Consider the following 26,483-nt stretch of genomic DNA (forward strand, 5'->3'; position numbering starts at 1 on the left):
GAGGGTAAGGAGTCATTCCAATCCCGGGAGAGGAAAGACTTACCTTAGGGGGAAAAAGGGACAGGTATAAACTAGCACACACACACATATCCATCCACACATAAACAGACACAAGCAGACATATGTAAAGGCAAAGAGTTTTGTGTGTGTGTTTGTGTTTGTTAGTGTCTATCAACATACCAACACTTTCGTTTGGTAAGTTGCATCATCTTTGTTTTTAGATATATTTTTCCCACGTGGAATGTTTCCCTCTATTATATTCAAAACATATATCTGTTACAGAAGATTAAAATATGTTATTAGCTTCAGTTTTATGTATTTATTTTATTTCCACGTTATTAGCCATCAAGCATTAATTGACCTTCAGAAAAATTAAGTTATTTTTGTCAGTTTGCTAAAGAAATTTGGATTTTATTAATCTTTTCCACAGGGTCAGTCAATTTATTTGAAACAGTGTTTCATTCCTCACTACTGGGTAATTTTGCCTGTTTGCAAAATTTCCAAGTGCAGGTTCTCATCCTCTGACATATATGGCGTTATGCCATGATAAGGAACCAAATAACCCCCCACGAACCATGGACCTTGCCTTTGTGGGGAGGTTGTGGGCCTCAGTGATACAGATAGCCATACCATAGGTGCAACTACAATGAAGGGGTAACTGTTGAGAGGCCAAACAAAGGTGTAGTTCATGAAGGGTACTTGCAGGGGCAAGAGTCTGGATGATTGACTGACGTGGCCTTGTAACATCAACCAAGATGGCCTTGCTGTGCTGATACTGCGAGTGGCTGAAAGCAAGGGGAAACTACAGCCGTAGTTTTTCCCAAGGGGATACAGACTTACTGTATGGTTAAATGATGATGGCGTCCTCTTGGGTCAAATATTCCGGAGGTAAAATTGTGCCCCATTTGGATCTCTGGGTGGGGACTAATCAGGAGGATGTTGTTATCAGGGAAAACAAAAGTGGCGCGACTGGAGCATGGAATGTTAGGTCTCTTAATCGGGCAGGTAGGTTAGAACATTTGAAAAGGAAAATGGATAGGTTAAAGTTAGACATAGGGGGCATTAGTGAAGTTCGGTAGCAGGAGAAACAAGACTTCTGGTCAGGTGAATACAGGGTCATAAATACAATTTATAGAATTATGAAAGAAGGTTATATATGTGGAAGAGATCTGGAGATACCAGTAGGATTCATATAGATTATATAATGGTGAGACAGATTTAGGAGCCAGGTTTTAAATTGTAAGACATTTCCAGCACAGATGTGGACTCTGTCCACAATTTATTGGTTACAACATGTAGATTAAAACAGAAGAAACTGCAAAAAGGTAGGAATTTAAGGTGATGGGATCTGGATGAACTGAAAGAAACAGAGGTTGTAGAGAATTTTAGACAGAGAATTAGGGAATGATTGACAAAAACAGGGGAAAGAAATATAGCAGAAAAAGAATGGGTAGCTTTGAGAGATGAAATAGTGAAGGCAGCAAAGGATCAAGTATGTAAAGAAATCTTTGGGTAATAGATGTGATATTGAATTTAATTGATGAAAGGAGAAAATATAAAAGTGCAGTAAATGAAGCAGGCAAAAAGGAATACAAACAACTCAAAAATGAGATTGACAGAATGTGCAAAATTGCTAAGCAGGGATGGCTAGAGGTCAAATGTAAGGATGTAGAAGCATATGTCTCCAGGGTTAAGGTAGTTGTTGCCTACAGGAAAATTAAAGAGACTTTTGGAGACAAGAGAACCACTTGTATGAATATCAAGAGTTCAGATGGATGACCAGTCCTAAGTAAAGAATGGAAAGCAGAAAGGTGGAAGGAGTATATAATGGGTTTATACAAATGTGATGTACTAGAGTGCAGTGTTATGGAAATGGATGAGGATGTAGATGAAGATGAAATGGGAGATATGATACTGCGTGAAGAATTTGACTGAACACTGAAAGACACAAGTCGAAACAAGGCCCCAGGAGTAGACAACATTTTGTTAGAACTACTGATAGCTTTGGGAGATAGATGAGAGATGGGAGATAGAACTCTTTCATCCGGTGAGCAAGATGTATGAGACAGGCACCCTCAGACTTCAAGAAGAATATAATAATTCCAATTCCATAAAAGGCAGGTTGTGATACAGGTGTGAAAATTACTCAACTATGAGTTTAATAAGTCACAGCTGCAAAATACTGACACAATTTCTTTACAGACTGATGGAAAAACTGGTAAGTGTAAGGGGCATGAAAGGGAAGCAGTGGTTGAGAAGAGAGTGGGACAGGGTTTAGCCTATCCCAGATGGCATTTAATCTGTATGTTGAAGAAGCAGTAAAGGGAAAAAAAATTGGAGAAGGAATTAAAATTCAGGGAGAAGAAATAAAAACTTTGAAGTTTGCCAACAACATTGTAATTATGCCAGAGACAGCAAAAGATTTTGAAGAGCAATTGAACGGAATGTACAGTGTCTTGAAAGAAGGATATAAGATGAACCACAAAAACAAAACAAAAAAAAAACAAAGTGAGGATAATGGAAAGTAGTCAAATTAAATCAGATGATGCTGAAGAGATTAGATTAGGAAATTGGACACTTAAAGTAGTGGATGGGTTTTGCTGTTTGGGAGGTAAAGTAACTGATGGTGGTCGAAGTAGAGAGGACATAAAATGTAGACTGGCTATGTCAAGAAAAGCGTTTCTGAAAAAGAGAAATTTGTTAACATCAAGTATAGAGTTAAGTGTTAGGAAATTTTTTCGTAAAGTATTTGTATGGAGTGTAACCATGTAAGGAAGTGAAACATGGATGAAAAATAGTTTAGACAAGAAGAGAATAGAAGCTTTTGAAATGTGATGCTTCAGAAGAATGCTGAAAATTAGATGATGGGTAAATCACGTAACTAATGACGAGGTACTGAATAGGATTGGGTAGAAGAGGAATTTGTGGCACAACTTGACTAGAAGAAGGGATCAGTTGGGAGGACACATTCTGGGACATCAAAGGCTCACTAATTTAGCTTTGGATGGAAGCGCGGTGGGTAAAAATAATACAGGAAGACCAGATTCGGAAGGATGTAGGTTGCAGTAGTTACTTGGAGATGAGAGATGCATCAAGCCAATCTTTGGACTGAAGACCACAACAACAGAGAATTGAACATGAGATAATGCAATACTGGTACTCTAAGAAAATTTTCATCCTGAAAATCATACTGAAAAGTTAATGCCAGGTTGCGGCCTACATCATTGTGAATCTAGATATACGAAAGTGCACTTCAACCCAAATTATACAGTTTAGTACAGTTTATGAAATTGCGATGCTCTTGGAGTACCCTCTGTTGTCCTGTTCTTTTGTGATGTAATGTAAGATCTCATAAAACTATATATGTATGAACATATGTAAGAGTTCACTTGTAGATTGGTCAGCAGTGTTGAATAAAATGGTTCACTTCAGATGTATTGATAGCTATAGCAGGATTTTACAAATCTGCCTTCCATGAAACACAATGTTTTCTGATCACAAGACAAGTTTCAACACTTGTCTGGTACCTCCTCTAGGCTTAATATTATTTCTTAATTTATGTTGTTTATGTCTTAAAGGTGAGAATTTAAGGAGATGGGACCTGGATAAACTGACTAAACCAGAGGTCGTACAGAGTTTCAGGGAGAGCATAAGGGAACAATTGACAAGAATGGGGGAAAGAAATACAGTAGAAGAAGAATGGGTAGCTTTGAGGGAAGAAGTAGTGAAGGCAGCAGAGGATCATGTGGGTATAAAGATGAGGGCTAGTAGAAATCCTTGGGTAACAGAAGAAATATTAAATTTTTTGATAGATGAAAGGAGAAAATATAAAAATGCAGTGAATGAAGCAGGCAAAAAAGAATACAAATGTCTCAAAAATGAGATCAACAGGAAGTGCAAAATGGCTAAGCAGGGATGGCTAGAGGACAAATGTGTGGATATAGAGGCTTATCTCACTAGGGGTAAGATAGATACTGCCTACAGGAAAATTTAAGAAACCTTTGGAGAAAAGAGAGCCACTTGTATGAATATCAAGAGCTCAGACGGAAACCCAGTTCTAAGCAAAGAAGGGAAAGCAGAAAGGTGGAAGGAGTATATAGAGGGTCTATACAAGGGCGATGTACTTGAGGACAATATTATGGAAATGGGAGAGGATGTAGATGAAGATGAAATGGGAGATATGATACTGTGTGAAGAGTTTGACAGAGCACTGAAAGACCTGAGTCGAAACAAGGCCCTGGGAGTATACAACATTCCATTAGAACTACTGACAGCCTTGGGAGAGCCAGTCCTGACAAAACTCTACCATCTGGTGAGCAAGATGTATGAGACAGGTGAAATACCCTCAGACTTCAAGAAGAATATAACAATTCCAATCCCAAAGAAAGCAGGTGTTGACAGATGTGAAAATTACCGAACTATCAGTTTAATAAGTCACGGCTGCAAAATACTAATGCGAATTCTTTACAGACAAATGGAAAAACTAGTAGAAGCCAACCTCGGGGAAGATCAGTTTGGATTCCGTAGAAATATCAGAACACGTGAGGCAATACTGACCCTACGACTTATCGTAGAGGCTAGATTTAGGAAAGGCAAACCTATGTTTCTAGCATTTGTAGACTTAGAGAAAGCTTTTGACAATGTTTAATGGAATACTCTCTTTCAAATTCTGAAGGTGGCAGGGGTAAAATACAGGGAGCGAAAGGCTATTTACAATTTGTACAGAAACCAGATGGCAGTTATAAGAGTTGAGTGGCATAAAGGGAAACAGTGGTTGGGAAAGGAGTGAGACAGGTTTGTTATTCAATCTCTATATTGAGCAAGCAGTGGAGAAAACAAAAGAAAAATTCCGAGTAGGTATTAAATTCCAAGGAGAAGAAATAAAAACTTTGAGGTTCGCCGATGACATTGTAATTCTGTCAGAGACAGCAAAGGACTTGAAGAGCAGTTGAACGGAATGGATAGTGTCTTGAAAGAAGGATATAAGATGAACATCAACAAAAGCAAAATGAGGATAATGGAATGTAGTCGAATTAAGTCGGGTGATGCTGAGGGAATTATATTAAGAAATGAGACACTTAAAGTAGTAAAGGAGTTTTGCTATTTGGGGAGCAAAATAACTGATGATGGTTGAAGTAGAGAGGATATAAAATGTAGACTGGCAATGGCAAGGAAAGCATTTCTGACGAAGAGAAATTTGTTAACATCGAGTATAGATTTAAGTGTCAGGAAGTCATTTCTGAAAGTATTTGTATGGAGTGTAGCCATTTATGGAAGTGAAACATGGACGATAAATAGTTTGGACAGAAAGAGAATAATAGCTTTTGTAATGTGGTGCTACAGAAGAATGCTGAAGATTAGATGGATAGATCACATAACTAATGAGGAAGTATTGAATAGGATCGGGGAGAAGAGAAGTGTGTGGCACAACGTGACTAGAAGAAGGCCTCGGTTGGTAGGACATGTTCTGAGGCATCAAGGGATCACCATTTTAGTATTGGAGGGCAGCGTGGAGGGTAAAAATCGTAGAGGGAGACCAAGAGATGAATACACCAAGCAGATTCAGAAGGATGTAGGTTGCAGTAGGTACTGGGAGATGAAGAAGCTTGCACAGGATAGAGTAGCATGGAGAGCTGCATCCAACCAGTCTCAGGACTGAAGACCACAATAACAACAACAAAATGTCTTATATATACAGAGGGCCATTCTTTTGTAAATTATAGGCTGGCAGCACTATGTATTTTGTCATTGTAACTCCCCACAAGACTTTATATTTACTCCTGCAGTAGAATATAAAATACCATTACACAGGTTCTTGGCTTCACAAATAACCTAGTTAATTTTGTATACAGTTTGAGAAAGACATGAAAAACTTACTTGTTCTTAGTTCTGTTGTATACATACAGTTTTTTTTATTATTTTTGCAAGAAATTTGTATTCCTTTTTGCAGTGCTTTGTGGTGTTGAAATCACCACACAGCAAAATATTACAGTACTGTGAGTTGTAGACCCTAGTTTTGAAATGAATCTTATGCCAAGGCTTGCTTTCTTATTTTCCATTCCTTATAGAAAGGATATGATCAAACAATTGCTCCAAGTACAATAACTCCATATGTCCTCTCCAAACAACATGCCACAGTGCTGCACATTGTCCCCTGATGCCCTACTGCACATTAAATTCCAAACAGAAAGGGGACGAATGGCATTTAAGCAGAGAAAACACTAAGCATGGTCTTCCTTCATCATCATAGCTGCACATGCACAGTAACACCTCTTTTCTGGCCTTCCTTTGCCATTGTAGCTGCACATGCATGGTAGCAACTGTTTTCTGGCACCCTCTGGCAAGTGCTCAAATGAACCTACTCTAACAAGTTATAGGGAAATATTGTGAATGGTGGTTACTTTTAAAGTAAATTTCCTTTAATGCAAGATGAATTATGTTACATGTGAGAATGAGCTATGCATTTTTTAAATCAAACAGCATTTGACTCTCACTTAAAAGGTAACACTTTCAGGATCAGCTGCTTAGAATAATTTCAGGCCCAGAAGACCAGATATTTATGTCATTGTTTAAATTTTACTGGCACGTTTGTGTGATGTTTCTCAAAGGTACAAAAAATGACCAATATTGTATTTGAAAGCTTAGCTTTTTTTATCTGTACTAATCTATATTAATTTAAACCATTAACTTTTCCTATTTGTGTGTTTGCATTACTTACCAGTGACGTAAGAAAATGAAACACCCACAGCCATTCTTATGATGTCATTTATTGTATGGCTACCAGTTTTGATGCTTCAATGCACTATCTTCATGCCTTAGCTAATGCCACGGGAGCTAACACCATCCATATACATGAAGTATCAGTGCCCAATATCTGTAACTGGCTTTCATAGATTATCTGTAACCGTAATGTTGTCCCTCCAACTATCAACTGACTGGAGAAACATTCAAAATAAAATGTTCAAAGATTGCAAATTGCTGACAAATGCCTTTGGACATTCTATTTTGAATGTTTCTCCAGTCAGTTTATAGTTTGAAAACTAGTTATAGATGTTGGCCTCTGATACATCATGTATACAGATGATGTTAACCCTTTCAGCATCAGCTGAGAACTGAAGATGGTGCATTGAAGCACTGATACTGATAGCCGTACAACAAATGACATCATAAGGATGGCTGTAGGTGTTTCATTTTCTTACATAAGTGAATGGCCGAAGTCCCTGAGACCTCCAATCACAAGTGTGGACATACAAAACTTACCAGTGATGTTGCTATTGGCTGACTACACCACATGTCCTATGCTCTGAATGTCTGCTGTAATTGGCTAGCAAAATTACGTGACTTGAGCTGTGATTGGCTTGCAAAAGCACATCACAATCTTGATTTCAATGCTTTGGAAACTAACATGCTGCCTTTGTTGTAATTTAAATTTATGCTTTTGTAATACGAAAATATGCAGCATATCATGGTATGAAAATATGCAGCATATATGTTGCTGCACATGAAAGATCTTTCCAAAATGTGTTGTATTTTGCTGAGCTTCACTTCCTAAATGCTGGGAAGTTCTATGCTAGTGTATGAAACTTCAACCATTCAAAGAATTGATCAATTTTACAGTTCTGAGGGAAAATAAACTGTCACTTAACACATAAAAAGTGTATTTTCACCTTGGAAAAGGTTTATTTTTACATAGAAAAAAGTATATTTTTAACTAGGACGTCCAGGGAAAATCTGTTAATTTTTTTCCTTGTCCATGTATACACCCTGTCTAAGAATAGACTGCAAATAACTGTTCCACTTTTACCTTCAAACCGCACTGGTAATTTTACAGGTGGGGATTGGGAGAAACAATTGAAAGATGACATTGTGATAATACAAAATGCCATTTATGAAGAATTACTTCACATATGTGCTGGCATCACTCATAACAGACTATAACTGAGTGGGACCTACTTTTACAGAAAAATAAACATGTTATTTGTAGGGTGTATAAGTTGAAAATGTTATTCTGCAGGCTTCTGGACAGTGGAAGGCAATGATGGACAACTGGGAATAGTTACTAAATGCATTGCAGAAATAGATTGCTCTGTAGTTAGTTTCATTACTGAACCGTGCCGAGAAGGCATGCTAACTGCCACCATATCTTCCCACTGAGACTTTTTGTGCTTTTTGTGTTAAGAAGTTGTGTGACAAATGTATATCTATGAGATCTGAAGCAGAATAAGATGAAGAAGAAAAGGAGGAGGAATACCTTTGTGTTTGGCTAAAATAAAAATCATTACAACAGTGAAGAAGAATGTGGCATTCAGAAAGATAAATTGAAGAATTCATATTGCCACAACACAGTTTTTTATGGCAAAAGTATATAGTGAAGAAAGGGGCATGGAACAATGTTAAGTAATTCATAAGTTTGGGGTGTAGTGGAGTGAGTGTACTAGAGAGCAGTAAATTGTATTAAATAACAAATCATGATGTGACTGGCTTGATTTATGAAGCAAAATGCAGAAAAGAGAAAAATGATTTTTAGGAGACTGATTAATATTTTTAAGGTAGGAAAAGATAGATTGCTACTTACAGTAAAGATGACATGTTAAGTTGCAAACAGGCACAGTTAAAATACATTTACACATAAACTTTCAACCACGGCCTTCATCATAAAAGAATGAGAAACACACATCATTCTTTCACACAAGCAAGCACACCTTACGCACACATGACTGCCAGCTCTGGCAGCTCAGACAGCATTGGGAGCTTGTGGGGCAGGGAGGTAGAGAACACAGAGAAAAAAGAAGGAGAGGAGCAGGGAAAGATGGGCAGTTGCAATGGCAGAAGGCAACACATGAAGAGGGTGAGAGACAAGATGAGAGGAGTGGTATGACAGAGGGGATGGATACTGATGGGCGGAGGTTGTGGGGATAGTATATTTTTGTAGGCTGTGGCTAAGATAATTGCAGGAACAGAGAATGTGTTGTAAGAATAACTTCCATGTGTGCCGTTCAGAAAAGCTGGTGATTGAGGGGAGAATACAGATGGCTCTGGTAGTGAAACAGCCATTGAAGTCAAGCATATTATGTTCAGCTGCACATTGTGCCACAGGGTGGTCTACTTTGCTCTTGCCCACAGTTTGATGGTGGCCATTCATCCTGGTGGACAGCTGGTTGGTAGTCACACCAATATAAAAAGCTGTGCAGCGATTGCAGCAGAGCTGGTACATGACATGGCTGCTTTCACATGTGGCCCAGCCTCTGATGGGTAGGATAAGCCTGTGACAGGACTGGAATAGGAAGTGCTGGGCAGATGGATTGGGCAGGTCTTGCAACTGGGCCTAACTCAAGGATATGATCCTTGTGGCAAGGGATTGGGATTGGGAGTGGCATAGCGATGGACTAGGATGTTGTGGAGTATGGGTGGGTGACAAAACACCACTTTAGGAAGAGTGGGAAGTATCTTGGATAGGATGTCCCTCATTTCATGGCATGATGATAGGTAATCAAAGCCCTGGCAAAGGATGTGGTTCAGTTGTTCCAGCCCAAGGTGGTACTGGGTGACAAAGGGTCCACTCCTTTGTGGCTGTTTCTTGGGATTGGTGAGATGATTTGGGGTGTGAGAGGAATTGACATGAGAGATGTGTTTGCAGACTAGTTGTTGGGGATAGTGCCTGTCTTTAATGGCTTTGGTGAGACCCTCATGATACTGTGCAGGGTACTTCTTGTCACTGCAGATACACCATCCCCAGGAGCCCAGGCTGCAAGGGAGACATTTTTTGGGGTGGAAGGGATGCCAGCTGACAAAATGAAAGGTGCTGTTGGTGGTTGGTGGGTTTTATGTGGATAGAGGTGTGGATGGTGACATCAGAGAGGAGGATTTCGACATCTAGGTAGGTGACACACTGGGTTGAGGAGGACAATGTGAAGCACAGGGAACAGGTTGAAGATAGCTTGACACCCTGAGTCCAGATCATGAAGATTTCATCAGTGAACCTGAACCAGACTAGAGGTTTGGCATTTTGGGAGGCTAGGACGGTCTCCTCTAGATGGCTCATAAAGAGGGTGGCATAGGAGGGTGCCATGCAGGTGCCCAAGGCTGTGCCATGGATTTGTTTATATACCTTTGCTTCAAAGGAGAAGTAGTTGTAGGTTAGGATAAAGTTGGTGATGTGTATGAGAAAAATGAGGTAGTGAGCTTGCAGTCTGAAGGCCGTTGGGAAAGGTATTGTTCAGTAGTGGTAAGACAATGGGCATGTTGATGTGTGTAGAGAGTTGGCATCAACAGTTATGAGTAGGAATCCAGAAGGTAAGGGGTGGGATTGTGGATAGTCGGTGAAGGAATTGGCTGGTATCTTTGATGTGGGAGGCAAGATTAAACGTAGGTGGCTGGAGGTGTTGGTTAATGAGGGCCAAAGTGCTTTCAGTGGGGGCACAGTAATCAGCCACAATAGAGTGTCCATGATTGTGGGGGTCTATGGATTTTGGAGAATATATAAGGAGGGAAATGAATTCATGGGAGAGGTACTGCAAAGGACCTAAGGCTTTAAGCCAATACCCAGATCCCTAATACTCCCATCACCCCTCGCCACAAAAGATTGCCCCCTTTGCCACATCGTAGTGGAACAACGGAACTACATCCTTTTCCAGGACTTTGGTGACCTATCATCCTACCCTAGATCCTTCCTACCCCTCCTAAGGTGCTGTTCCATCACCCAACCACTCTCCATAACATCATAATCTGTCACTACACCACTTCCAATCCCAATTACTTATTACAAGGATCATATCTCTAAGGAAGACCCAGGTGCAAAACCTGCCCAATCCCCCCACCCAGCATGTCTTATTCCAGTCCTGTCACAGTCTTATCCTACCCTATCAGAGGCTGGGACACATCTGAAAGCAGCCATGTCATAGACCACCACTGCTGCTATCATTGCACAGCTTTTTATATTGGTATGACCATCAGCCAGCTGTCCACCAGGATGAATGGCCACCACCAAACTGTGGGCAAGAGCAAAGTAGAGTACCCTGTGGCACAACATACAGCTGAGAATAACATGCTTGATCTCTATGGGTGCTTTACTACCAGAGCCATCTGGATCTCCATTCCATCACCTGCTTTTCTGAACTGCACATTCTCTGCTCCCGTAAGTATCCCAGTCTCAGTCTACAGTAATATACTGGCCCCACATTTTCCACCCAACAGTTTCCAACCACCTGTCCTATCACGTCCACCCCATTCCGATCTCCCACACTCTTTGTGTATCACCCTCTGTGAATGCACCCACCCATATTTCCTTGGTCCTCTCATTTTTGCTCTGTATTCCTCACCTCCCTGCCCCGCAACCTACTGAAACTGCGCCTGGTGGCAGTCTAAACCCTACACACTCAACCAGACACCGCTCCTCTCATCACCCACCCCGTTCACTGCTATCCCTTTCCTTTTAGATTTCTGCTTCCATTCCACGTGGCTGTTGCATTCTGGTTTGAATTACTGGAGTATTCTTGCTTGGTGTGAATGAATGGTGTGTGTTTCTCTTTTTCTCTGACAAAGGGTGTGGCTAAAAGCATATATGTTAAAGTCTTTTAATTGTACCTGTTTGCAACATCATGTGTAATCTTAATGGTAAGAAGCAATCTATCCTTTCCCACTTTGTTGATATTCCAACCTGGAGCTCCATTATCTGATTAATATTTTTCATTGTCCTTTTTTTTTAAGGAAATTGTAGTTGAACCACAGAGTAAAGAGTTTGTTGATTGTCATGACAGTGGATCAACAAAAAAGGAATGCATGATAAGAAGTCTCAAGGTGGAACTGTTACTTACTGGAAGAGCAGTTATTAAGAAAAAAGAAAGAGTAAGCACAGGAAGTGGAAACAAAACCAGTGAAGTTAAAAGACTGTAAAAAGAAAATTTCAACTATAATTAATTGTGTCTTAAAGAGTAATGTAATTCTGATTGATATAAAGTACCCATGACCAAGCTGTTGCAAGGTACGTCTGTCCGAAGAAGTAGAAGAAGAACAAATGGGACACCATGTAGTGCAGTAGAAGTCAACCAGATTGGACCTAACACCTGTACAAGAGTGCTTAGGCTTTTAGATAGTGATTTCAAAGAGACCTGAGGCAGAAAATCTAGTACCTCCTGCCGCAGAAGTTGAACACGCGCCAGAACAAATGAGGGCTCCGCGTCAGCGGCGGTTATTCCGTGCAGTAGCTCTGGCGCAGCGAGGGTGCCACTGCTACGCCACGTGCAGATAGCAGCCAATAGCCGTTCCCTCTGGTTTCGTATATAGGGACCGCTCTGCCCTAGTCCAGTCAGTCTGGTACTCGCTCTGGATTGCGTTTCTATCTCGGCAGTACTGCGTTCTGGTCGTTTCTCATTGTTGACATTGCCTGGCTCTGGTTCCGAGTGGATTTACTGTTGGTGTTTGGTGTTGTGGTTTCTACAAGCCTCCGTTGTTTATCTCTCGTTGTGTCAGTCGTAGTCAGTCGTGGTCGGTTGTCGTCAGTTGCTGTTGGTCTGTCGTCCGACTTGTCCTTGTGTTTATCCGGTGGTGCGTGCTCCACCACTGGCAGCTTCCCTGCCTGGCGGCTCCGATCCGCAGCCCAAGGCGTTCCCGCAGTTGATTTTGGTTACCACAGAAAACGTACAAACATCAGAACTTGCAACATTATGCAACGGATAATGCCTGTGTAAATGTTTTGGAGTGTTTAGATGAAGAAGCTTCTGAATTCTGGTCAGTTTTTAACATTATTTTGATGATTGGCCTATTTGATAAGCAGAATGTGAAGGAATCCAGTATAATTTTAACATTACACATCAGACATTTTTGAGGTATACAGCCACAAGATGGCCTACTGTAGGACCTTCAACCAACAGTATTTTGGAACACTGGGATGGTATTCAGTATTACATTCTTAAGTATATACCTCGAAAAAAGAATTCTGCTGCTTTTTCAGTCCAAATCCTACAAAAAAGCTTGAATGACAGCAGTACTTCATTTCATAATTTCATCTGCAGAACTATTCAGTAAGTTCACATAACATTTTCAAAGCCAAATACAGAAATAGAAACATATTTCAAACCTTTTGGCTATTCTCGTGGAAATCGGGTTTTCTGCTGGATATCAGCGTCTTCCAAACACGATATTTCAACGTCATTACCTTTGGCTATTGTTTTGAAGGTTTCTGCATTAAGAAAATTTGAGAGTATTTCTGAAGTTCTCTATAATGAACTCTTTACATTGGATAATCTTCTTCCTTTTGAACAACTAGTCGTTAGTGGGCAAGTAACCAGAGAGTTTTGTAGACTGGAAGAATGTAAGTTGTGGTTTCTAAAGAATGCCCAGAAACATTACATTGCAGCTTGCAACTTGGGTGGAAAAGACTTGCTTGTCAAGTGCTCGAATGAAAAGTCTTAGGATTTTTACTCCAAAGAAAAAATAAAGAGCAGAAACTGTGGCATATGAAATGTTGCAAAAATGATGATGTTCAGTTTCCTGCTGGATTACTTACTAGATGAATGAAAGATTCTACAATTTGAGAGGATGACCCAGCTTTAGATAATATAGATGTTAACAATTACTGGCAGCATCACATCTCAAATAGGGACCCATTATACGTTGAGTTTAAGTACCCAAATGTTTAAAACTTTTTAAGGCTTCTCTTACATTGTCTCATGGAAATGTGGACATAGAGAGAAGATATTCTATTTGATGCACAGATTAGGAGAAAATCAGGCAGCAGTGACCAAAAGATTTCTAAACAGTGTTTCGTCTGTGACAGATGCTATGGGATAGTATCCCTATTTTCTTTCTGTATCCATTGATTCATGACTCATTGGGTATGGACAGCAAGCTCATGCAAATTATACCACTTATAAGAGAGAATGTGAAAAGAAAGAAGCTTAGAATAAGAGCAAAAAGAGGAGTAAAACCAAAGGCATCTTGAGGAGGAGATTCAAAAGATGTCTAACATGAAAAAATCAGTTGTCTATGAACTTCTGCTCTGAAAGAAAATATAAATAACACCTTATATCAAAGGAGAGACAAGAACATCTCAGTGAAACTTCAGCTAAAATGAAGAAAGCACTCAGAAATGGTTTAAAGGCAGCAAAATTGGCCCAGGGTAAGTGTGTGGGTGTACAAATCATGAAAGCAGAAGAAAGATTAAAGGAAAGGGAGGTGGAAACCATTCAGAAAATCTAGTTGATCATCTCATTTTGTGTGAAGATTCCTAAGAAACAATAATATAAAAATATTTTGTTGATCATTTTTCAGTTTTTAAGCATAGAATGTCATTAGTTGTAAAATGTGATGTAGATTTTGTTTGTGAATTACAGTTATCAATATTGTATTACCAGTACTAAATTACCAATGTACCAGCATATCTCAATAAATGTGTAAGTAGGAAAAAGTGGCCATGCCCTGTCCAGGATCATAATAGTGAAATTTATTCTAGTCTAAACCAGCCTTTTTGGTGGGTTTATCAAAAATAAAAACATTCATTCGTGTCATATCTGTTTATTGGAATAATTTGTTTCCTTTTAACCACCTTTTTAAAATATTTCATCACCATTTAATCACTTTCTTTGAATATTTTGTCACCTTTCTCACTTTTTACTAGTGTCAACATGGTTCCTCACTCTGAATAAATATGTGTCCAAAAACAAAAAGAAAAATATAGAACATCTTGCCATAGTTGATGATTCAGCAATTATTATCAGGACTTCTTTTGAAGCCTGTCATGCCCTAGAAAAATTTAATGAGATCTCTTCAAAACTGACTTTCTAGTCTTTTGGGAGTAAATCATGAATGTAGACTCTAAACATGAAGCCCTGGGATCTTTCAGGTTTAGATATAGCAACATCACCCTGGTTCAGTGCTTCTAGTACTTAGGTGAAATTATCAGGAACACTGATAGAGACATAATGAGCATTAAAACTCATGTAGAAAAACTGTATAAAGACTTCACAATCACCTGGAATATTTATAACAACAAATCCCTTTACATCAAAGCCAAATTATACCACTATCAAGCACTCATTCTCCCAGAAGCACTTTACACCATCGCACATCATTATTACCCATGACTGTAAATGTCATTGAGAAAATGGATGGCAGTTGTTCAGATATAATATATATAAATATAAGAAAAATACATTTTGCATCTTTTAGTACTTTGTTTTAAGAGAAATTAACTCTACTGCTGACAGGCCAGTATTTTTACTTATTCTCAGCTTTTTGTCAGCTTTGACATTATTTGAAATACTGTATTTGCATGAATCTAATGCACACATTTTTTACCATATGCAATATTCAAAAGTTGGGTGCATGTAAGATTGTGAACTTGAATCTGTGAATTTAGGTTGTGCTCCCTATGTCACAATATATTGTTGTGATTCCCAACTTTGTTTCATTATTGTTAACCTATTACTGCATAACGTGTTTGCATTTGGTAGTCATGAAATGTAAGGCAAGCAGTGAGGAACATCATATGGTGCTACTTTTGAGTGCAAAGTAATTCTTTATGCTGAAAAATATGGTAATGGTAGGTTGGGATGAGAGTTCAATGTAGTTGAGTGTAACATTCACTTATGGAAGAAACAGAAACTGGTACTATATGCAACTATTGCTACTAGAAAGAAATTCATTGGCCCTCACAAAGGAAGATAGCTTATTTTGAAGTAAAAGTTTTGAAATTCATCTGTGAAAGAAGGAAGAGTGGGCAACTTGTGAACAGTGCCATCACAAGACACAAAGTAAAAGAGTTGGATTAATATACCAAGGTAAGAGTTTAAGGCTAGCCGTGGATTGGTTTATTGCTATACAAAACAGGTAGGCTTTTTTCTACGACACATAAAACAGTATACCAAAAGCTTCCACATGATTTTGAGGAAATAACTTCAAGAATTTAGATGATATGTCATCGCACTTCAGAAAGAGAAGAATTTTTCAATGGGCCAAATAGGCAATGCTGATTAGACACCATTTTGATTTGATATGCTGCATAATTACATGATTGATGAGAAGGAGAGAAAAGAAGTTACCATCAAAACATTAGGGTGTGAAAAGCATTGAAATACCGTAATGTTGGCAGGCACAGCAGACGGACACAGACTTCCCCTTTTCTTAATCATTAAGTGTAAAACAAGCCCCAAGACCCTTAAAAATGAGAATCTGTTCCCTGATGATGTCATTGTTCAAAATGGGGAGAAGGGATTAATGGATGAAACTTTAATGCTTGTCTGGCTCGGAAACATATAGGAACTCTGTTCTGATGAGCTTTCCAAGCTACTACCATCTATGCTTTGTCTGTATGCATTTTGTGGTTATCTCACTGACGACATAAAAAAGAATAGCCCCATCTTAGCCAGTGGCCTTGTTATTATTCCTGGAGGAATGACTTCTGTGTTACAACCTCTGGATGTCAGTATAAATGAACCTTTCATAGGTTACATTCAGAAACAGTACAAAAAATAATGATTTTGCAGACCAAACCATGAACTGACCCTGACAGATTTGATGCACCCACATTATTGCACACTGGCCACTGCCTAAAAAAGCCTTGAAGCACCAATGATTGTAAAATCATTTAAGAAATGCCATATTTCAAATATTCTGAGAGCAATAATGATGATGTGCTCTGTAACAACATCGAAGAAGATAGGGAAAGAGGAAATGGATCTGTCTCTGATGTATACTTTGCTCAGGAAATGAATGACATTAGTGAATAATGATGAGTAACACCTGTAATTTGTATGTTTGTTTGTATGCTAGGTAAGTAATCGAGATAGGCATTCTTTTTTAATAATGACTAGGTCACTTAACAACAGGTCGCTTAAAAATTCTTATTGTTTGATAGCTCATATAGTTGTATAAAATACACTCCTGGAAATTGAAATAAGAACACCGTGAATTCATTGTCCCAGGAAGGGGAAACTTTATTGACACATTCCTGGGGTCAGATACATCACATGATCACACTGACAGAACCACAGGCACATAGACACAGGCAACAGAGCATGCACAATGTCGGCACTAGTACAGTGTATATCCACCTTTCGCAGCAATGCAGGCTGCTATTCTCCCATGGAGACGATCGTAGAGATGCTGGATGTAGTCCTGTGGAACGGCTTGCCATGCCATTTCCACCTGGCGCCTCAGTTGGACCAGCGTTCGTGCTGGACGTGCAGACCGCGTGAGACGACGCTTCATCCAGTCCCAAATATGCTCAATGGGGGACAGATCCGGAGATCTTGCTGGCCAGGGTAGTTTACTTACACCTTCTAGAGCACATTGGGTGGCACGGGATACATGCGGACGTGCATTGTCCTGTTGGAACAGCAAGTTCCCTTGCCGGTCTAGGAATGGTAGAACGATGGGTTCGATGACGGTTTGGATGTACCGTGCACTATTCAGTGTCCCCTCGACGATCACCAGTAGTGTACGGCCAGTGTAGGAGATCGCTCCCCACACCATGATGCCGGGTGTTGGCCCTGTGTGCCTCGGTCGTATGCAGTCCTGATTGTGGCGCTCACCTGCACGACGCCAAACATGCATACGACCATCATTGGCACCAAGGCAGAAGCGACTCTCATCGCTGAAGACGACAAGTCTCCATTCGTCCCTCCATTCACGCCTGTCGCGACACCACTGGAGGCGGGCTGCACGATGTTGGGGCGTGAGCGGAAGACGGCCTAACGGTGTGTGGGACCGTAGCCCAGCTTCATGGAGATGGTTGCGAATGGTCCTCGCCGATACCCCAGGAGCAACAGTGTCCCTAATTTGCTGGGAAGTGGCGGTGCGGTCCCCTACGGCACTGCGTAGGATCCTACGGTCTTGGCGTGCATCCGTGCGTCGCTGCGGTCCGGTCCCAAATCGACGGGCACGTGCACCTTCCACCGACCACTGGCGACAACATCGATGTACTGTGGAGACCTCACGCCCCACGTGTTGAGCAATTCGGCGGTACGTCCACCCGGCCTCCCGCATGCCCACTATACGCCCTCGCTCAAAGTCCGTCAACTGCACATACGGTTCATGTCCACACTGTCGCGGCATGCTACCAGTGTTAAAGACTGCGATGGAGCTCCGTATGCCACGGCAAACTGGCTGACACTGACGGCGGCGGTGCACAAATGCTGCGCAGCTAGCGCCATTCGACGGCCAACACCGCGGTTCCTGGTGTGTCCGCTGTGCCGTGCGTGTGATCATTGCTTGTACAGCCCTCTCGCAGTGTCCAGAGCAAGTATGGTGGGTCTGACACACCGGTGTCAATGTGTTCTTTTTTCCATTTCCAGGAGTGTAAATTTAGCCTTCCAGTGAAGTGCAAAAAATTCTGTTTTTTTTTTTTTTTTTAAGTTTTTAATTTTTAAAAGTGGGATATACAGCATATTTGATGGCGCATTCGATTCATGTAAATACAGTATATTTTAATTTAGTATAGTTTTGAGAGAGTGTTGATTCTATTAATGCTTCATAAAATGTTTGTAGGCTGCATGGCTGTCATCACCAAAGGACACCATCTTTCCAGAAACGATTCCAGAAGAAAGTTCCAGTACTGAAGAAGAACATGTTGTGAGTAAAAGCATAATTTATGTTCAGTAATACAGCGGTTATTGTTTTCAATAGGTACTGGAATAAAGTATCCATAATTAGTGCTTACTTCATGTTGTAATTAAAGAAACATTACATCAACAACACAGCCTAATACATTCAGTAAAGAACCTCCAGCTCATTTTTTTATTAATGTGATAGCAACATACCAAGTGACCACTAAGCTACTTCGTTGAGTACAGTATCTGGTGAACGCAAATAGTGTCATTTATACTGATTTGCAACATGGTTATCTACAAAAGGGAGTGTATTTATTTCAATAAAGTTTAGCATTAACACAAAGAAGGTATCACATTTGTAAGTTCTTAGGTTTCCTAAGGACCTTGAGATGTATGTAACATCATGTTACAGGATTGTTTTATTATGATCCTCTTGTGACCTACAGACTTTTAGTTGGTATTAACACTTTTCTTTAAGAGCAAGTAAAAGCTAGTAAATAGCACAAGACAAGACCTACTCTGTAACTTAAAGTCACCGCCAACTAATATTGCATGATTTGAGTATTTCCACGTTACTGACTGTAGACTTCCTGTCAATGACTCTAAAACCATAATATTGGACTTGGGTGGCTGGTAAAAACATCTAACAGTTATCTTGATTTCACCTAGACCTGTTATATGTGACCAGATAAATTCACTGTCACACTCAGGTATCACCTCATTATGAATCATCACATATCTTAGAGCTCCTATCTTTGGTTTCAGCCAGCTCTTGGTCCTGAGACTAATCTGATTGTGAGAAGTTTAGTGGAGGAAATACCATGAATATCACATTTCTTGTAATATCTCTAGTTCTATATCCATATATAAATGTGATCTGTCTTTGTTTCCAGATTCTTACCAAGAATATTTATTATTAGCATCCATATCATCTTCTATTTCTTCCTGACCTTTATCCTGTATCTCCATGCGGTTGGCCAGATGCCCTTGTCTATACCTTCACATCCTTGCCCTGGGGTGGAACTTATGTACCTCAACTGCCTACGTTTTGTGTTACCCCATGAGAGAGTCAGTGAACTTTTTATAAATGTGTGTGAATTGTGTGACCGAGGCAGGAAGTGGGTACCAGCTTTTTATTCACCTAATCGAATGTGAGAAACTGCCTAAAAACAACATCCGGGCTGGCCAGCAAACTAACCCTCTTTATTAATCTACGTACTGGAACTGATCCAGGGCTGATGCACCTCCACAAATCCAGGAAGCAGCATGGTAACATGTGCAGCCCTCCAGGCAGTTCATTTATTATCATAGAGATAATTTCATAATCTGTGTGACAATAGCATCAGAATGTTTTGATTTAATTAATACCAAGATATTGTTCAACTTAAGAAGTTTTTAAATTACTTTTTTTTTAATCTGTATAGTTTCAGGATTGGTATATCACTTCTCCTTTCTTTTTTCATAAAATTTACAATATTTGAAACTTTGTCAGTGTTATATAATTCAGATATTTTGTAATATGCAGTCAGCTAACTCCAGCAACCACTCTTTGGTTTTGTAAATCTCGTAACTTTATAAAATTATCTAAAAATGTCATTACTTCACTTTTTTGCATTTTTATGCATCTCTGAAACAAGTAATAAATCTGCCAAATAAATTCTGCATACAATGTAATAAATTCGTCATACAACGTAACTCTTTCATTTCACAGATGAAATATTTATTTTACTTTTCTCAGGATTAATGTTACAAGTACAAATGCATTGTTGTTGTAACACTAGGCTAATTCAAATAATAGACCATCTTTGAAGGCAAGATTCAAATGGCAACTGAACATTACAAAAGTTAAAATCAAGCATCCTTTTTTTTTTTTTAAAAAAAAAAAAAAGGGCTGCGGGGCATTTGAATGAAGTGGCAGTATCTTCTCACAGTCAATTGGCTATTGGTTGCCTCGAACCAGCATGGCGATGCTTGACTTCCAATTAATTATATGCAGTTGACATGCTCCAATTCCTGCTCATTTATATCATAAAATTACACTTCACAACTACTGCTCTGTCAGCTAGACATGATTTTATCACTTGCCACTCAAGAGGAGAGTGCAACCTTTTAAATGTAACCATATCAATTTGTACAAACGTTTTTGAGGATGGTGCTCACATCCCCATCAGTAATGTTACAGGCTTCTCAAAAGTAGGAAATACTTAAACACAATAATGTTGAACAAACACAATGTTCTTGTACTATCGCCGAATGGTTGCAGAGAAGGTAAATCTACAGCATAAGGAACTGTGCAACTCGGAATATATTATATAGTCAATAGATGAAAAGAAAGTTGTGCTGCAATGTTTCTGGAGTTTACAAAACACTATTTCCAATACATTACTTATATAAAAGCTGGAAAACTGCGGCATTTCATGGACAAGTAGGAGAATGGGTACAGTCATATGTAAGAACCTGCAAGCAGTATTTGTAAATACAGAATACATTCCAGTCAGAAGCCAAACCCTTTATCTATGCTGTGTTGTATGGTTTGGTAATGGGGCAACTGCCATTAAGTAAATGATATTGGTGTTGAGGGAGAGAATAAAATTTTGCATGCTGAAGACATGAAAATACTGAATGAAGAAACAATTTCCGAAACACTTGAGCTTAAAGCATTTTTTGTGCAAACTTCACAGTACAATGGCACATAGGGAATGACTCGCCAATAAACCTGATAAATGGCTATGTATATAATGTTTAGAAAGAAAGACAAGTGTGAGCTTCTGGATTTTGAAGTAGAAGAAACAAGGATGGAAGTAGTGGAAGTGGAAGTCTCTATATTTGTAGATAATACTGTGAGTATTGAAATGAAACAGCATACTAATAATGCCTGTTAAAAAACTAAATGCTATTTTATTCATTATTAAGCAGCAAGTGTAGTATGCAGACAGACAAACATCTTCTGTGCACAGCATACCACAGAAACTTTGAACAATATGTGAATTAAGGAGTAACAATATGGAGAAACCCACACATTGAACATTGAGAAAACATGAAAGCGTCTCAGGGAGTGGGGGCAGGGGTTTGCAGACCTAGATACTCAGATGTTTAGTACATGTAACGAAATTTGTGGCGAAAAGTTTGTCTGTGGAAAAATAATGTTGCAGTGCTCACGGTTAGTTGAGATACTAAACCTGTAAATAATGTTCTATTTAATTATTACTGTTGACACAGGTAAATTCCCTGTACACAGTGTAATCTTACAGGACCCAATAAAATATAATTGTATTAATGATCTTTAGATTATGTCTGTCCAGGTGCAAATGTATAAATGAAAATTTTATTTTCCCAGATGCATTTTACTTTAATTTCTTTGAGGCATCTTCATGGAAGGAATATGCATTTATTCAGTTGCTCATAGAGAAACAAAACCAAAAATCATTCATGTATAATTCCTAGCAGCTGAGATACACAGACCAACAATGTTGAAATTGTCAAAATCTTTCAACTAAAGCATTTGCTGCCTGACTCCAAATAGTTTCTTCAGTTAATTTTTTTGCATACTAGATAGTACATAATTCCTTCAGCAGACCTTCAGAATTGTTTTTCATTTACAATATAAGCATTGGTTCAAATTGCGTAGTGAGATCTGTTTGTGTATGCACACTGTAATTATTTGTTTGTCCCTTCTTGTTCAAAAAGTCAATATTTAGAAGAATTTCAATAAACAATTCAGTGTTATAAATATAGATTTTAACCATTTTCATTTCTTGTCTAATACATGTGCAACACATTTCTTCAATTTAAAACTTTTTTTCTCATTTAATTTCTCATTGATTACATCCCAAAAAGCAATAAAAGCTATATTCACAATGTTTATTTATCACTTCTAAATTTGTAGGAAATAATGAATGGGACCATGCGAATGATACAGAACATTATCGACACCAACATCATCTTGTACAGGTTCTGGTTACTGGTAAGGTCTGATTGGAACTTTGGTCTACCCACCACATCTTTGTTGCCATCTGCCCATCTTCTCCTTTCTTCTGAATGCTTTCTTCTTCTCCTTTTAGCCACTTGTCCCTTGGTGTTTCTATTGATCCATTGCCTTCCATCTTCATGTTGTGCATTTTCATAGGCATATTCTTCTAACTGATTCTCTTCACATGCCCATACCATTTTAATCTTATTTCCATAGTATTGTCTTGCAGTGGTTCTAATACCATCTCCCTAACAATGCTAGTCTCATCTTTTTCATTTTTGTTACAACTATCCACAAGCTTTAAACTTCATTTCATTTCCACTTACTTTTTCCCCTTGCCTTCATAACCCAGGTTTTTGCAACCCTCACCTTCTTACATTTATGGAGGACGTATTTGTTCTGTATCATTCATCATACAAATATCAGACTGAATTACATGTCCACTTATATCTTTGTTGTACCTCCCCAGATACTTGAAATTTCCACTGATTTCAGCTCTCCCCACCCATTGTCATGTTTAAAGTCTGTCACTCCCCTTTCCCTCCTTCTCTTCTCCCTATTACATTACATTTCAGGTTATATTTTTTCACAGCTTCTTCCCTAATGTTCCATTGCTCCTTATTTCTCCCAAAAACCATGAAATATCAGCAAATAACCATTTTTCTGTCTTCTATCATTTTGATATGTATCATTATATCTTCCATCATCACTATTAAAAGTAACTGAAGTAACTGAGATAATTTTTTAGAGAGTTTTTCTGCTTCATTCATTCTGTTCTTCCTTGTCTCAGTCTCTATCAGCATACACTTCCTCGTACAGTTATTTTATCTTCAGTACACACTGCTACTTTATCCCTTTCCCTTTCAGTTCCTTGCAAATTTTACTTCTGGATACAGTCTCATATGCTTTCTCTAAATCCAGGAAGACCATTAGTAGATCTCTCCCATACTCAAACATTGTTCCTGTTTCTGTCTCTCTTTAAATACAAGATGCACCATAGAACTTTGTGGCTTTCTCTGTGCTACTTCTCCACTGTTTTCCTTACTTGTGACACACAAAGGTAATTCCCCAAAAGTTTTTGAAAACCTTTTGGATTCCCTTCTTGAAGACAGGTGCAGTTATAGCCTCCTTCCAGTTTTCTGAAATTTGTAGTAACTTTCAAGCAGCTCTCATAACTCAATATTACCATATCTTCATTTTTTTCTCCTGCTCTGGTCCTTTCCGTACTTAGTTATCTATCCATGACCCCTTTCCTAATTCCAAGTGCTTAAGTGCCACGTCCACTTCTATCCACGTGTGATCTTTCTTCCATTTTCAGTTTAGCAATCATCTCCTCTATATCTGTTATCTTCCTCTCCTACTCTGGATATAGCAAATTATCAATATGTGTCCTCCACAAGTCTTTGAGGCGTCCTATCTGTATCATTTATTTTTACATTCTCTGCCATACCTCTTCTCATTCTGTATTATTTCCTTTACTATCATATACCTTTAAAAATGTTTTTTGATGTTGTAGTCTTTATTCCAAAAGTTGTTTGGATGCAGTCTCCATGCTGTTAAATTCTGTACAATCCTCTTCATCTGTACATAACTATTGTAGTCAAACCTTGCTCTCCATGTATAATTTAGTGTTATGTCTGTCCAACATAAGATTTTCCACATTCACATGGAATGTAGTAGAGCCAGGTGTACTAGATCTGAGCTTATCTTTCACGCTACCCAGGAGGTTCTTTATTTTTGCAGAAGATTGAAATTTGTGCTTGCACTCTCATATTCTCTTTCATTGTCTCCTCCTTCTTCGCACTTGTCATTGCATCTTTGTTCCCGCCAGTACCTTCTAAATTAATTTATTCATTTTTGTAGCTGTTGGAAACAAAAGTCTTATTTAGATGGTCCAGTTCCATCAATATTCTATGCTGTGTACCATTTATCATTTGTGTTTCATTTCAGACACTACAGACAAATATTTTCAGAAAAGACTTCCTAACATTTAAATTTATATTGAATGTTAACACATTTACTGCTTTTAGTCTCCCTTTTCCTAATCTAGTTTGCTCAGAATTGCCTGATAGGCTAGAAACATGTCTTACTCTCTCTTCAACTACCACCTACCTTTCATATCTGTCAGCTCCTATAACTACAGTCTGGTTTCGATACAAGTTGTAGATAACCTTTCACTCACTGTATTTTATGACTGCTTCCATCAGGACTTCAAAGAGTATATTCAAATGAATACTGAACATTGTCATAGCTTTCTCTAAATCTACTTAAGTTTACCGTTCTCTCTCTCTCTCTCTCTGTGTGTGTGTGTGTGTGTGTGTGTGTGTGTGGGTGGGTGTCTTGCTGAAAACAATGTTTCTGAATACAGTTTAATATTCAAGTTTGTTATCACTTGACTGTTGAAAAAAGTCATTAACTACATGTATATATTGTTTGTTTTACATCACAGGTGATTTTCCGGTTGCCTTCCTTACCAGAGACAGACAGCATAAAAGAAGCCCCAATATACACTGTAAGTGATTTTCAGTGACCTTTTGTCTTACTTCAATGTTTCAGTGTTAAATACTGTCATATCATGTCTTTTACAGGCAGAAGCAAGTATTTTTCATGTTGCAATGGGTCGCAATGCAACAGCTTCAAGAGCAACTCTTACAATTGAGCAAGTGACTGCAATTTCTGGTTCAGACACCAAACAGCTGAGAGCAAAACCACCAATGCAAAAAATGGGGTAATATATTATGAAATAAATCTAGATATTGTTATCCTACCCTCCCACACATCACTATTAAAATTCTCTGACTATAAAAGTTCCGAAAGTTTCAAGAAGTGTAAGATATACAAAAGAGAAACTTTTTTTCTTACCTTAATTTTCTCTTCTTGTTGTTGGCTCCAAGTCTTGTTGTGTCTTGGGGTACATTCTTGAGGCTGTAACTTTTATAACATTGCAGGTTCTTATTGAACTGAATAACTCATGAAGATTTCCCTGTTGCTATAAATATCTCTTTATTTTATCCCATTCCTTTAAATCACACAGACACTACAGTTTTCACTTCTATCTTACCCCCAAATTACAATATTGGTGACACAATCAAAAAGACATCTGATTTCATCAGAGGTGTGCCTTCAACTACCAACATTCTGTGGTACTCCCAATATTCCAAAGAGTTCACAAAGAAAAGAGTTTACAAATTTTCTTGACAAAAGAAGAATCTTCACTAAGATATAACACTATTTTATAAATAAGTTCAGAAATAAATTTAATAATTCACAATAAATTGTGAAATTAATGATATGAATTTTAAATATGCCAGAGATTTCATAATTTCAAATATTTTTAAAAGAAGAATAATTTTAACTGTATGCACAGAGTACTAACAAATTAATTTCTTTGTGCATATTTTTGGTTGAAACATAACACATTGTATACAAAATCATATGAAGTTCATTCATTTAGACAGCTGACATTATGTTCCCCTATACAAGAATCAATTGTATACATGGTATCGCTTATTTCTATAAAAAAAAGGTAATGTTAGAGGAGTATGACCCATTACAATATACCCCTCATGAAAATTGGAAACAGAATGTTTATAATTTTTTGTGACATACTGTAAGGTTTGACAAACGGTGTAAAAAATGCTGCTCAGGATAGCAGGTGGATGTATAGAAGTATCTGATACATAATATATTATGGAAAACACAAGAAAAATATCTACTATACAAATCATAATCTATACATATATCAGGATATGGCATTCAGATTTTCAGATCTGTGAACATACTGTCACAGGAAAATACTACAAAATCAAAACTGTGACATTACATGACTAAAATATAGAAATAATTACAGAGACAATGTAAATTACTAGAATTTATAAATTTACTAGAATTTATAAATTTTAAATTGAGATCTATACAATGAAACAGTCAAAATCTTCAAAAGAGAAGAGAAAAAATTTCAGAGCCTA

At 38.4% G+C, this 26,483-nt stretch overlaps 1 protein-coding gene across 1 annotated transcript in view; it reads left to right on the top strand.

The window, feature by feature from the left end:
- LOC126092046 (protein unc-80 homolog) overlaps positions 1-26,483 on the top strand; it is a 1,190,994-nt gene that overhangs the window by 378,835 nt on the left and 785,676 nt on the right. Inside the window, exons 10-12 of the mRNA XM_049907452.1 lie at positions 18,484-18,567; positions 24,965-25,027; positions 25,104-25,243. Coding sequence (XP_049763409.1) covers positions 18,484-18,567; positions 24,965-25,027; positions 25,104-25,243 — 287 coding nt within the window. The remainder of the gene's footprint in view (positions 1-18,483; positions 18,568-24,964; positions 25,028-25,103; positions 25,244-26,483) is intronic.

This window comes from Schistocerca cancellata, chromosome 7 (assembly GCF_023864275.1).
Source record: "Schistocerca cancellata isolate TAMUIC-IGC-003103 chromosome 7, iqSchCanc2.1, whole genome shotgun sequence".
Lineage (NCBI taxonomy): Eukaryota > Metazoa > Arthropoda > Insecta > Orthoptera > Acrididae > Schistocerca > Schistocerca cancellata.